At 43.1% G+C, this 14,060-nt stretch overlaps 2 protein-coding genes across 2 annotated transcripts in view; one reads left to right on the top strand and one right to left on the bottom strand.

Annotated features, from left to right (window-relative positions):
- The window catches only part of fbln2 (fibulin 2), a 345,987-nt gene that overhangs the window by 23,673 nt on the left and 308,254 nt on the right, over nucleotides 1-14,060 (bottom strand).
- LOC133553926 (N-fatty-acyl-amino acid synthase/hydrolase PM20D1.2-like) lies at nucleotides 5,782-13,087 on the top strand. The gene is made up of 12 exons (XM_061902260.1): nucleotides 5,782-5,827; nucleotides 8,167-8,438; nucleotides 10,859-10,945; nucleotides 11,080-11,213; nucleotides 11,318-11,437; nucleotides 11,511-11,586; nucleotides 11,680-11,741; nucleotides 11,808-11,886; nucleotides 11,961-12,032; nucleotides 12,094-12,259; nucleotides 12,340-12,439; nucleotides 12,593-13,087. The coding sequence occupies exons 1-12, from the start codon at nucleotides 5,782-5,784 to the stop codon at nucleotides 12,720-12,722; spliced, it is 1,344 nt and encodes a 447-aa protein (XP_061758244.1). The 3' UTR covers nucleotides 12,723-13,087.

The following is a 14,060-nucleotide window of genomic DNA, read 5'->3' as shown; positions in this document are numbered from 1 at the left end:
AAGGGTGAAGTGTCTTGCTCAGGACACAACGGACGTGACGAGGTTGGTTCTAGGTGGGATTTGAACCAGTGACCCTCGGGTTGCGCACGGCCACTCTTCCACTGCGCCACATATCTGTCTTAATTGGATTATCCAGAGAATAGTGCTCGATACCGTGGTAGAGTGCAATATGTATGTGTGGAAAAATCACAAGACTACTTCATCTCTACAGAACTGTTTCATGAGGGGTTTCCTCAATCGTCAGGAGATTTATTTATTTTTTTCCTGACGATTGAGGGAACCCCTCATGTAACAGTTCTGTAGAGATGAAGTAGTCTTGTGATTTTTCCCACACACACACACACACACACACACATATATATATATATATGGGCAATATGGACCTTTTTTAATATCTCGATATTTTTAGGCCATATCGCGATACACGATATATATCTCGATATTTTGCCTTAGCTTGAATTAACACTTGATACATGTAATCACAGCAGTATGATGATTCTATGTGTCTACATTAAAACATTCTTGTTCATACTGCATTAACATATACTCATTTTAAACTTTCATGCAGAGAAGGAAATCACAACTAAATCAATTGACCAAAACTGTATTTATTAAACAGTTATTAGCAGGTGACTTTTCAAATGATGCTAAATATTAGCAGTAATGCTACTTGTTGGTAGCAACGCTTGTGCCCCACACTTGACAAATTAAAGTTGTCTATTCGACATCTTCCCGCTTGAAGCCAAACCACCGCCCGACGATGGGAATGAATTCTTTCTTCCTTGTTACCAGAGTCGCACCCTCTTTCTCTCGTATTACCACTCGCACGGCTTCGCAAGCATTACAGCTAACGTTACCCATGCTGCTACCTCCTGCTGGGCAAGGGGCGTATACGTATGTGACGTATGACGTGACAGTATGTGACATATGTAAGAAGGTGCGCTTACTGTCTGTGAGAAGGAGACACAAGAAAGATATATATATATATATTATATATATATATTATAATATATATATATATTTATTTATTTATTTATGAAACAACATAGCCAGTCACCCTATCTCTAAGGGAGAGCCCCGCCACACGGTGGAGGAAACTCATTTTGGCCGCTTGTACCCGTGATCTTATCCTTTCGGTCATGACCCAAAGCTCATGACCATAGGTGAGGATGGGAACGTAGATCGACCGGTAAATTGAGAGCTTTGCCTTCCGGCTCAGCTCTTTCTTCAGCACAACGGATCGGTACAACGTCCGCATTACTGAAGACGCCGCACCGATCCGCCTGTCGATCTCACGATCCACTCTTCCCTCACTCGTGAACAAGACTCCTAGGTATTTGAACTCCTCCACTTGGGGCAGGGTCTCCTCCCCAACCCGGAGATGACATTTCACCCTTTCCGGGCGAGAACCATGGACTCGGACTTGGAGGTGCTGATTCTCATTCCGGTCGCTTCACACTCGGCTGCGAACCGATCCAGCGAGAGCTGAAGATCCCGGTCAGATGAAGCCATCAGGACCACATCATCTGCAAAAAGCAGAGACCTAATCCTGCGGTTACCAAACCGGAACCCCTCAACGCCTTGACTGCGCCTAGAAATTCTGTCCATAAAAGTTATGAACAGAATCGGTGACAAAGGACAGCCTTGGCGGAGTCCAACCCTCACTGGAAATGTGTTCGACTTACTGCCGGCAACGCGGACCAAGCTCTGGCACTGATTGTACAGGGAACGGACCGCCACAATAAGACAGTCCGATACCCCATACTCTCTGAGCACTCCCCACAGGACTTCCCGAGGGACACGGTCGAATGCCTTCTCCAAGTCCACAAAGCACATGTAGACTGGTTGGGCAAACTCCATGCACCCTCAAGAACCCTGCCGAGAGTATAGAGCTGGTCCACAGTTCCACGACCAGGACGAAAACCGCACTGTTCCTCCTGAATCCGAGGTTCGACTATCCGACGTAGCCTCCTCTCCAGTACACCTGAATAAACCTTACCGGAAGGCTGAGGAGTGTGATCCCACGATAGTTGGAACACACCCTCCGGTCCCCCCTCTTAAAGAGAGGAACCACCACCCCCGGTCTGCCAATCCAGAGGTACCGCCCCCGATGTCCACGCGATGCTGCAAAGTCTTGTCAACCAAGACAGCCCCACAGCATCCAGAGCCTTAAGGAACTCCGGGCGGATCTCGTCCACCCCCTGGGGCCTTGCCACCGAGGAGCTTTTTAACTACCTCAGCGACCTCAGCCCCAGAAATAGGAGAGTCCACCACAGATTCCCCAGGCACTGCTTCCTCATAGGAAGACGTGTTGGTGGGATTGAGGAGGTCTTCGAAGTATTCCTTCCACCTATCCTCAACATCCGCAGTTGAGGTCAGCAGAACACCATCCGCACCATACACGGTGTTGATAGTGCACTGCTTCCCCCTCCTGAGGCGGCGTATGGTGGTCCAGAATCGCTTCGAAGCCGTCCGGAAGTCGTTTTCCATGGCTTCCCCGAACTCCTCCCATGTCCGAGTTTTTGCCTCCGCGACCGTTGAAGCTGCACACCGCTTGGCCTGTCGGTACCTGTCACTGCCTCCGGAGTCCTATGAGCCAAAAGGACCCGATAGGACTCCTTCTTCAGCTTGACGGCATCCCACCAAGGGGTTTTAGGATTGCCGCCCCGACAGGCACCAACTACCTTGCGGCCACAGCTCCGATCTGCCGCCTCGACAATAGAGGTGCGGAACATGGTCCACTCGGACTCAATGTCCAGCACCTCCCTCGTGACATGTTCAAAGTTCTTCCGGAGGTGGGAATTGAAACTTTGTCTGACAGGAGACTCTGCCAGACGTTCCCAGCAGACCCTCACAATGCGTTTGGGCCACCCAGGGTCTGTCCGGCATCCTCCCCCACCATCGCAGCCAACTCACCACCAGGTGGTGATCGGTAGAAAGCTCCGCCCCTCTCTTCACCCGAGTGTCCAAAACATGAGGCTGCAAATCGATGACACAACTACAAAGTCGACCATGGAACTGCGGCCTAGGGTGTCCTGGTGCCAAGTGCACATATGGACACCCTTATGTTTGAACATGGTGTTTGTTATGGACAAACTGTGACGAGCACAAAAGTCCAATAACAAAACACCACTCGGGTTCAGATCCGGGCGGCCATTCTTCCCAATCACGCCTCTCCAGGTTTCACTGTCGTTGCCAACGTGAGCGTTGAAGTCCCCCAGTAGGACAAGGGAATCACCCGGGGGAGCACTTTCCAGTACTCCCTCGAGTGTTCCCAAAAAGGGTGGGTACTCTGAACTGCTGTTTGGTGCATAAGCACAAACAACAGTCAGGACCCGTCACCCCACCTGAAGGCGGAGGGAGGCTACCCTTTCGTCCACCGGGTTGAACTCCAACGTACAGGCTTTGAGCCGGGGAGAAACAAGAATTGCCACCCCAGCCCGTCGCCTCTCACTGCCGGCAACGCCAGAGTGGAAGAGGGTCCAATCCCTCTCGAGAGAAGTGGTTCCAGAGCCCTTGCTGTGCGTCGAAGTGAGTCCGACTATATCCAGCCGGAATTTCTCGACTTCGCGCACTAGCTCAGGCTCTTTCCCCCCCAGTGACGTGACGTTCCACGTCCCAAGAGCTAGCTTCTGTAGCCGAGGATCGGACCTAAGCCAAGTGCCCTGCCTTCGGCTGTCGCCCAGCTCACATTGCACTCTATGGCCCCTGCTATGGGTGGTGAGCCCATTGGAGGGGTGACCCACGTTGCCTATTCGCGCTGTGCCCGGCCGGGCCCCCATGGGAACAGGCCCGGCCACCAGGCGCTCGCCATCGTGCCCCACCTCCGGGCCTGGCTCCAGAGGGGGGCCCCGGTGACCCGCGTCCGGGCGAGGGAAATCTGGGTCCATGATTTTTCTTCTTCATAAAGGTCTTCGAGCTGCTCTTTGTCTGATCCCTCACCTAGAACCTGTTTGCCTTGGGAGACCCTACCAGGGGGCTTTATGCCCACGGACAACATAGCTCCTAGGATCATTGGGACACGCAAACTCCTCTACCACAATAAGGTTGCAGCTCAGAGAGGAGGAGAAGCTCTGCCATCCGGAGGGACTCAAAGTAAAGCCGCTGCTCCTTCACATCCAGAGGAGCCAGATGAGGTGGTTCGGGCATCTGGTCAGGATGCCACCCGAACGCCTCCCCTAGGGAGGTGTTTAGGGCACGTCCAACCGGTAGGAGGCCACGGGGAAGACCCAGGACACGTTGGGAAGACTATGTCTCCCGGCTGGCCTGGGAACGCCTCGGGATCCCCGGGGAAGAGCTAGACGAAGTGGCTGGGGAGAGGGAAGTCTGGGTTTCCCTGCTTAGGCTGTTGCCCCCCGCGACCCGACCTCGGATAAGCGGAAGATGATGGATGGATGGATGGATGGACATAGCCAGTCACAATTAACTTCTGCTCAGCTGGGAAAAGAAGTGTATATACTGTATATACTTATTATGTCATCCATTTACTTAATATCATGAACTGTTACAGGAGTATTAAATAATCATGTTAATGTTAAAAATACAACTTAATAGAATGTGGGGGTATAAAAGGCATCTGGTGCTATCAGGTGGGCGAAGCGGAAATAGATAGATAGATAGATAGTACTTTATTGATTCCTTCAGGAGAGTTCTTTCAGGAAAATTAAAATTCCAGCAGCAGTGTACAGAGTTGAGATCAATTGAACAGTAAAAAATAAATAATGGGGTTAGAATGGAAACAAAATAGAAATATATTACAATAAGAATAAATATAAAAAGCAACAATGAGAATGAAAATATAACAGTAAAATGAGAATATAACAAGAGAAACTAGGCGGTAGTGACCATGTTATGAAAACGTATTGCACTGTTATTGTTTTTGCATCCCCTGTCATCCTAGTACTCCCCGCCGCCCTCCCCAGAGAGAAGTTGCAGAGTCTAATGGCGTGTGGGACAAAGGAGTTTTTGAGTCTATTAGTCCTGCACTTGGGATGAATCAGTCTAGCACTGAACAGGTTCCTCTAGCTACTGATAACTGAATGCAGAGGGCGACTGGCATCATCCAGGATGATACCAGTAGACATCACACACCACCTGGAGCACCTTTCAGACACAGCGTTTTTGCTACAAAGCCACTGCATGGAAGGATCCTAATTTTTGACTGTTTTTGTGCACTTATCATTGGCCTGTGGAGAACTGGGACAACACAGACTCTTACCAGTAGGACTTTGAGTTGGATGCGCTAATAGTATAACTGTCTTGTGTTTATTTACTGTTAGTCGTTAACAGCTGAATACCAGGTCCCACCCGTGACTTCTTAATTTGCGTAGTGGCAGCAGCACCCGGAGATCTTGGGAGCGTTTGCTACACCATATTTATAGCGTCAAGATCGCTTTGACCTCACTCTCCGGGCTTCCGTCTGCTCCATTGTCTCGCTCTTCCTTTGTGCTGGCGTCTACTAGCAGCAGTATATTTAGCTTCAAAAGTAGAAGGTTGGGAATCCTAATTTGTCCAAAAATAGTCTTCTTCAATGTCTCTTACCAAGTCTGCCATGATTAGAAAACACACTCATATTTGATTCCAGAAGTAGGAATATATATTTTTTTACCCAGAAGTCAGACGTTCGCTGCTTTGGAAACAGGAATCAATGCACGGAAGAAATCAGTCCTGTCAATGATTAAAATGATGAAAATACGGTAAATACTGAACACATTGCATATTGTTATGAAGGTTTCTGTTACTACATTATTTACATACTTGCAGTGTGTATATAAAACGTTGATGGAGGCTTTTGAAGTTGCTGTAGAGGGCTTTGAAGGCTACACCAGTGACTGCCATTAGCCGCATCTTTTAAGCGTTTTTTATCATCTTTAAAATCGTAAAAGAAAAAAGACATGCGTCTTCTTTTCCCTCATAATGAGTGTGACCGATAGGCAAAAGTCAAGAAAAAGTGCAGTTCTTCTTTAAGCTTAGTGTCAGGGCTTAAACATTTATATTTGAACAAATTTTAATCCAATTTCAGTCAATCTTTGTTGAATAAAATTGTATCTTTATGATATTTTGTTTATCTGTACATGCCTCTAATAGTATACATTTTAATAAAAAAACAACACCAAAAACATTTCCTGATGTTCCTGAATAGGCTACCACGAGAGCCTGCCTGCCATCAGGTAACTAACATCCCTGAATGTAGTAGTAGGGACAAAAACAATAATACAAAACCATGTTGTTAAATTAACACTAGGATCCAATTGGACTGTGTACTTAAAGGGGAATGTGATTTTACAAAACCCCAGACCTGTGAAGTTGGCACGTTGTGTAAATCATAAATGAAAACAGAATACAATGATTTTAAAATGATAAATGGGTTGTACTTGTATATCGCTTTTCTACCTTCAAGGTACTCAAAGCGCTTTGACACTACTTCCACATTTACCCATTCACACACACATTCACACACTGATGGAGGGAGCTGCCATGCAAAGCGCTAACCAGCACCCATCAGGAGCAAGGGTGAAGTGTCTTGCTCAGGACTCAACGGACGTGACAAAGATGGTACTAGGTGGGGATTGAACCAAGGACCCTCGGGTTGCACACGGCCACGCCGTTTTTAAATCATTTTCAACCTATATTCAATTGAATAGACTGCAAACAAAATACTTTACATTCGAAACGGTAAACTTTGTTATTTTTTGCAAATATTAGCTCATTTGGAATTTGATGCCTGGAACATGTTTCAAAAAAGTAGGCACAAGTGGCAAAAAAGACTGAGGAAGTTGAGGAAAGCTCATCAAACACTTATTTGCAACATCCCACAGGTGAACAGGCTAATTTGGAACAGGTGGGTGCCATGATTGGGTATAAAAGCAGCTGCCATAAAATGCTCAGTCATTCACAAACAAGGATGGGGCAAGGGTCACCACTTTCTGAACAAATGCGTGAGCAAACTGTCAAACAGTTTAAAAACAACGTTTCTCAACAAGCTATTGCAAGGAATTTAGGGATTTTACCATCTATGGTCTGTAATATCATCAACAGTTTCAGAGAATCTAGAGAAATCACTGCACTTAACCGTCAAGGTCGAAAACCAACATTGAATGCCCTTGAAATTCGATACCTCAGGCGATACTGCATCCAAAACCGACATCAGTGTGTAAAGGATATCATCACAAGGTCTCAGAAAGACTTCAGAAAACCACTGTCAGTAACTATAGTTTGCTGCTACAGCTGTAAGTGCAAGTTATAACTCTAGTATGCAAAGCGAAAGCCTTTTATCAACAACACCCAGAAACGCCGCCGGCTTCGCTGGGCCCGAGATCATCTAAGATGGACTAATACAAAGTGAAGTGTTCTGTGCTCTGATGAGTCCACATTTCAAATTATTTTGGAAACTGTGGACGTCAGGTCCTCCAGACCAAAGAGGAAAAGAACCATCCAGACTGTCTTAGGCGCAAAGTTCAAACGCCAGAATCTGTGATGGTATGGGGGTGTATTAATACTGAAAAGTAAATACAGTTTTTTTGAGCAACACATGTTGCCATCTAAGCAACATCTTTTTTATGGACGCCCCTGCTTATTTCAGCAAGACAATGACAGGCCACATTCGGCACGTGTTACAAAGGCGTGGCTTCGTAGTAAAAGAGTGTGGGTACTAGGCTGGTCTGCCAGTCGTCCAGACCTGCCTGTCTGCCTTTAGTCCCATTGAAAATGTGTGGTGCAATATGAAGCCTAAAATACCACAATGGAGACTCCGGACTGTTGAACAAATTAAGCTGTACATCAAGCAAGAATGGGAAATAATTCCACCTGAAAAGCTTCAAAAATTGGTCTCCAAACGTTTACCGAGTGTTGTTAAAAGGAAATGCCATGTAGTACAGTGGTAAAAAGGCCCCTGTACCAACTATTTTTGCAATGTGCTGCTGCCATTAAACTGTAAGTAAATTATTATTTCCAAAAAAAATGAAGTTTCTCAGTTCGAACATTAAATAGCAGTGTATTCAATTGAATATAAGTTGAAAAGGATTTGCAAATCCTTGTATTCTGTTTTTATTTATGATTTACACAATGTGCCAACTTAACTGGTTTTGGGTTTGTAAGTATGCTGAATAGCTTATAACCCTTTAAATAATGTTTTTTTTTCAGTCTGAAAATTAATTTGACAAGCAGGTAATATACCCCTTTGTCTTTTTTGTCTCTTGTCAGCCTTCCCAACAGTTTTCTCTTCAAGCTTGGTACACCATGAATTGGTGGCCAACTACAGCCACCTGTTTTGGGTCCCAGGATCACAGCCCAACCTTATGCCCTACCTGATGTTGGCTCATATCGATGTGGTGCCCGCCAGAGAGTCAGATGGCTGGGTGGCGCCACCTTTTTCTGCCCAGGAGATGGATGGGTTCATCTACGGAAGAGGGACGATAGATGACAAAAGCTCTTTAATGGTGAGACAATTTATGTGCCGATCATTCGGAGTGAAATTACTGCCAAAAACTCCACAAACACTCTACAATGTTTTTACTAACGCCCAACGAATGGCAAGTAAACAAAACAATTTTTTCCAATTTAAACAAATTATTTGCAAGTAAAAAAAAATGTTTTCGGCAACAGAAAAATGATTTGCAAGTGAAAAAACTTTTTTCTGCAAGTAAAATAATGATTTGTAAGTATAAAACCAATTCTGTTCAAGTTAAAACTTTTGGCAGTAATATCCCGTGATCCACACTCTTGCTCTCACAGCACCTGTAATTCTCACACTACAACGACAGGCGGTGCTGCTGAGTTAATTTAAGGCTGTCAGAGCTACTGTTATTTGCGCATGGTGCCATTCGGTAAAAATAACAAAGAGGAAAAAGATGGGCAGCGAATATTATGGCAGACAGAAGAGAGGGGAAAAACTCTCAACCTGTAAGTTAACCTCTAAATTTTCCCTCTCTTCTGTCCGCCATTTTACTCTGCACCTTTCTTATTGATCTTTGTTTTATTTGGCAAACTTTTTTTTTTTTAATTGAAAAAAATTGTTGGGCGTGAATAAAAACATTTAGTTTTTTGTGTGGAGTTTAGCCTGTAATTTCACGCCATACGATCGATCGGCCACTGATCATAATCAGCCGAGAAAATTATTGCCATTAATGACTTTTAATACCAATCACAAACGCCAATCCCCTCTGGCTGACACTATTTATTTTAAGTCGCCCTGGCTGACAAGCTATCATCTAATTATGTATCTCCATACCCAGTGTGAAGCCGCTCTACTAAGGTAATAATAATCACATTCATTACGGAAAATAAACTGCATTTCTTAGAATCTTAACTGTCATTATCAGGTGTTGTTATCACTGGAGGAGGCTAAACATGATATACTGGGGAAGGCATTCTAATAGCTTAATTAACCATTAACTGAGCTTTAAACTCCGGCTTGGAGAGGAGACCCTGCCCCAAGTGGAGGAGTTCATGTACCTAGGAGTCTTGTTCACGAGTGGGGGAAGAGTGGATCGTGAGATCGACAAGCGGATCGGTGCGGCATCTTCAGTAATGCGGACGTTGTGGTGAAGAAGGAGCTGAGCCGGAAGGCAAAGCTCTCAATTTACCGGTCGATCGACGTTCCTATCCTCACCTATGGTCATGAGCTTTGGGTCATGACCGAAAGGATAAGATCACGGGTACAAGCGGCTGAAATGAGTTTCCTCCGCCGGGTGGCGGGGCTCTCCCTTAGAGATAGGGTGAGAAGCTCTGTCATCTGCGAGGAACTCAAAGTAAAGCCGCTGCTCCTCCACATCGAAAGGAGCCAGATGAGGTGGTTCGGGCATCTGGTCAGGATGCCACCCGAACGCCTCCCTAGGGAGGTGTTTAGGGTACGTCCAACCGGTAGGAGGCCACGGGGAAGACCCAGGACACGTTGGGAAGACTATGTCTCCCGGCTGGCCTGGGAACGCCTCGGGATCCCCCGGGAAGAGCTGGACGAAGTGGCTGGGGAGAGGGAAGTCTGGGCTTCCCTGCTCAGGCTGCTACCCCCGCGACCTGACCTCAGATAAGCGGAAGAAGATGGATGGATGGATGGATGGATGGATGAGCTTTAAACAACACCAATAAATAATTTCTATAATAGTAAACTTTAAGGAATGTAAATTAATCTTCTTTGCAGTCAAGGTAAGTAGATATTAACAGACAATTACAAAGTAAATTAGTAAGAGACTAAAGAAGATGATATAACAACAGTTGCTGACATTGTCACAATCAGTGAATGACATGTCAGAGAAGAGTGGATCGATCCATAAATTGGATGTGTCGAAACCAAAGGTAATATCAGTGTATGATCAATGCTAGAGTGATTTCGTTGATCTTTTTATCTTCTCAAAATCTTCTTTTTAATTGTTTTTGTCAATCTTTACAAACTCGGGAAATACTTTTTTGGACACTGGTGGACTGTGAGGGTAACAACCAAAGGATTAAAATGATAGCAGTTTTGGCTTTTGTTCAGTTATTGTGGACTATTGAATTTGTTTTACTCAAACAATTGTATGTAAAAAAATTAAAATAAATTGTGTGTTGATATCTTGATATTGTTAAACGGTCAATAGCACTCATTTTAAATACATTTAAAAATATACAGTTAAAACACGTGATCAGTATCGGCCAATCTCACTTATGATTGATCGGAATCGGCAGCATAATCGAAACATCTCTTAAGACAATACTTATTCTAGGCTCAATATAATTTTTGCAATACAAAATCTGGCCTTGTACTGCCTCATTGTACATATATATGTATGTGTATATATATATATATATATATATATATGTATTTTTTTTATTATTTTCAACACTGTATCTTCACTTTTCAGACCTTTCCAATGTCTTTCAGGGAATTCTTCAGGCCCTGGAATACCTGCTGATTAAAGGTTATGCACCACGCAGAGGGTTCTACATCGGTCTCGGCCATGACGAAGAAGTAACTTCGCAGTTTATATTTTATGTACAGTAAATGAAACGTATTGTTGTATTATACGCAACCGTAAGAGGGACAAGCGGTAGAAAATGGATGGATGGATATTCGAATATTGAATCTCTTATCTTTTCGTTTAGATCAGTGGTCTAAAAGGGGCCATGAACATTGTAAGACTGTTGAAACTGCGTAATGTTCGTCTGGCATTTGTCCTGGATGAGGGTCTAGCTGTACTAGATGGAGTCATCAGTGGTCTCAGCGGGCCTGCTGCTTTGTGAGAACACAACATCATTATATTTTCAAATATGTGGTAAAATTTGTCCCAGCCTTACTTATTGGTGTGTGAAAATAATGTTTGTGTGTGTATTTTTTCTATAGAATCGGGGTAAGTGAAAAAGGCTCTGCCACTGTAAAGCTGAGTGTGTCCACTCCTCCTGGTCACGCATCAATGCCTCCCAGGGAGAGCAGCATCGGGATTTTAGCTGCAGCCGTCAAAAGGTTTTTCGTTGAATTAAGCTTTTTTTGACTTTTTTTTTGTTCTCTTTGTTAAACATTTATTGCATTCCTTTAGACTTGAGGAGAACCCCATGCCCAGGTTATTTGGTCGTGGACCTGAACGTGATACCTTTGAACACTTGGCACACAAGGTAAACGTTTATTTCAAATAGTTTCTTTTGGCAAAACCTCTTTTATTTATAACTTATTTGTGTTTTTTTTCCCTCTTTTCTTTTTTTTCACAGTTTAAGCTCCCAATGAAGTTCATACTATCAAATTTATGGCTGTTCTCTCCACTGGTTGGCAGGTAATTATATATAGTAATGTTTTTTTTAATGACATTTGCAGTTAGCGGGTCAGTTTTGTGATGCAGGTTTCTTGAACAAAAACCAGACTCTAATGCTTTTGTAAGGACGACTACAGCAGTCACAATGTTTAATGCCGGAGTTAAGGTACAGTTATTGGAAATTAAGATACAACTCAGTGTAATTTTCATAAACTTTAAATTGTCTAATTGTCTTTCCAGACAAACGTCATTCCTTCCCTTGCTGAAGCGTATGTTAATCTACGAATCCATTCAGGACAATCATTACAAGAGGTATAGAGCCATATTTTACTGGTAGTTGCAAGTCATTTCACCTTTCTGTTGCTTTGTTTAGGTCCTGAACCTCATCCAGTTTACAGTTGGGGACCAACGTGTAAAGATCGAGCTAATTGAAGGCTTTGATCCTTTACCGATCAGTTCATCCAATGAGACATCATATGGATTCCAAATAATCAAGAAAACTGTGTTGGACATGTTTCCGTCGGTAATAGTCGCTCCAGGTAGATGCCAGATTCAAAAAAAGACACAAATATTTAAGCTTCACATTATTTAACTGTATTTAAATGTCTGGAATATGCAGGTATTTGCGTTGGGAATACAGACAGTCGACACTTCAAAGATCTAACTACTGATATTTACCGCTTTATCCCTCTGTGGTTTAAACCGGGCGATGCAAAGAGGTAAGAGCCTGTCTAATGTTGACTAAAAAATGAAATGTTGACTGAGACTGGTGCTGTACTGCTCAGATATGCCTGAGTGATGGTGTCTAGTGTTTTTTATCTCTAAAACCTGAAATCAAAATGCTCATTCTTTATTTTTTTCATTTCTCCTAGATTTCATGGCATTAATGAAAGGATATCAAGAAAGAACTATGAGGAGCTTATTCTGTTCTACTCGAGACTGATCCAAAACTGTGACATTCAGAAACTTCCTGAGCCACACAGTTCTCTCCATGAACTGTAAAGAATGTAGCAAACGGAGCCATATCCTTTATGTGAAAACAATCATTTGTGCATACATACTGTATTATGACCATGGATATCTGTGTGGTCACAAATTTAGCACTTTTTAACTTAATATCAGTATTTCATTAAATGACTATAATTGATGTTTTTGTCTAATTGGATTGCTGCCTACTTTAGAAATTATGGAACATGATATCTAAACAAGGGTTGTCAAATGATTAACATTTTTGTTCATATTAATCATTTGATGTTAGAAAAATCATTTGTGCATACATACTGTATTGTGACCATGGATATCTGTGTGGTCACAAATTTAGCACTTTTTAACTTAATATCAGTATTTCATTAAATGACTATTATTGATGTCTTTGTCAAATTGGATTGCTGCCTACTTTAGAAAATATGAAACATATCTAAACAAGGGTTGTCAAATGATTAACATTTTTGTTCATATTAATCATTTGATTTGAGGAACATTTCTTGTTGAAGTAAATAGTGAATAGATTATACAAAATGAGAAAATCTTTGAAAGTTAACTTAATATTTCTGGAAAGCAGATGCCAAGTTCATGACTTGATCCAAGTGACATGGTGGTCGGATGGGATCCACAGTTACACCAATGGCATATGTTCATGCATTTCAGTTGTTTCATGGACTGAATATTATCTTACTAGAGCTCACCCAAATTGGTCACTTGTGTAAAAAACATTCAATAAAGAAATAAATAAAGTTGTTAGACATGACATTACACAACTCAAGTTGTGGGCTGGTAGCCCGGGCTCCAAATGGATGTAGCAGTCCTAAGCTGCAGTAAGGACCTGCCAGCTCATGTATGCCCCCATGAGGGGCTGACTGACCATCGATTTCCAGGTGTGTTGATTGATAATTTGCCGTCCGATGGACGAGGCGTTTATTTATCTGATTATTTTTTCATCCAACTATACTTGCTAACTATGACAACTCCTGTCTCAAAGACATGATGCTGCAGATGTGAGTCATGCTTGACAACCAATAATAGCGGGTAAAAAGTAAAATAATGATTAACTGGGCAATTTGTGATATTTTACAGGTTACTTATTATAAGCACTTTTCTAGGCCATCACGACGAAGGGGATATGAAGGCAAAGTTCACTGTTTCTCCTGTCAAATAACTAGTGATGTGATGGTATGCGCTTCTGCTTTTTGAAACAAATCGAGGCTGCAAGAACGAGTCCCAGCCCAGGTTGTGTTAGATAGTAAAATATGTTGGATAAATCCAAAGTCAAATTCGTTTACTTTTATTTGTAAATTTAGGTTTTGTGTTAATTTTGCACTATAGAAATAATTTTTTGACAAA

Source organism: Nerophis ophidion, linkage group LG06 (genome assembly GCF_033978795.1).
Source record: "Nerophis ophidion isolate RoL-2023_Sa linkage group LG06, RoL_Noph_v1.0, whole genome shotgun sequence".
In the NCBI taxonomy this organism is placed as follows: Eukaryota; Metazoa; Chordata; class Actinopteri; order Syngnathiformes; family Syngnathidae; genus Nerophis; species Nerophis ophidion.
The sequence above is the reverse complement of the archived record's forward strand: the minus strand, read 5'-3'. Positions and strand labels throughout refer to the sequence as shown.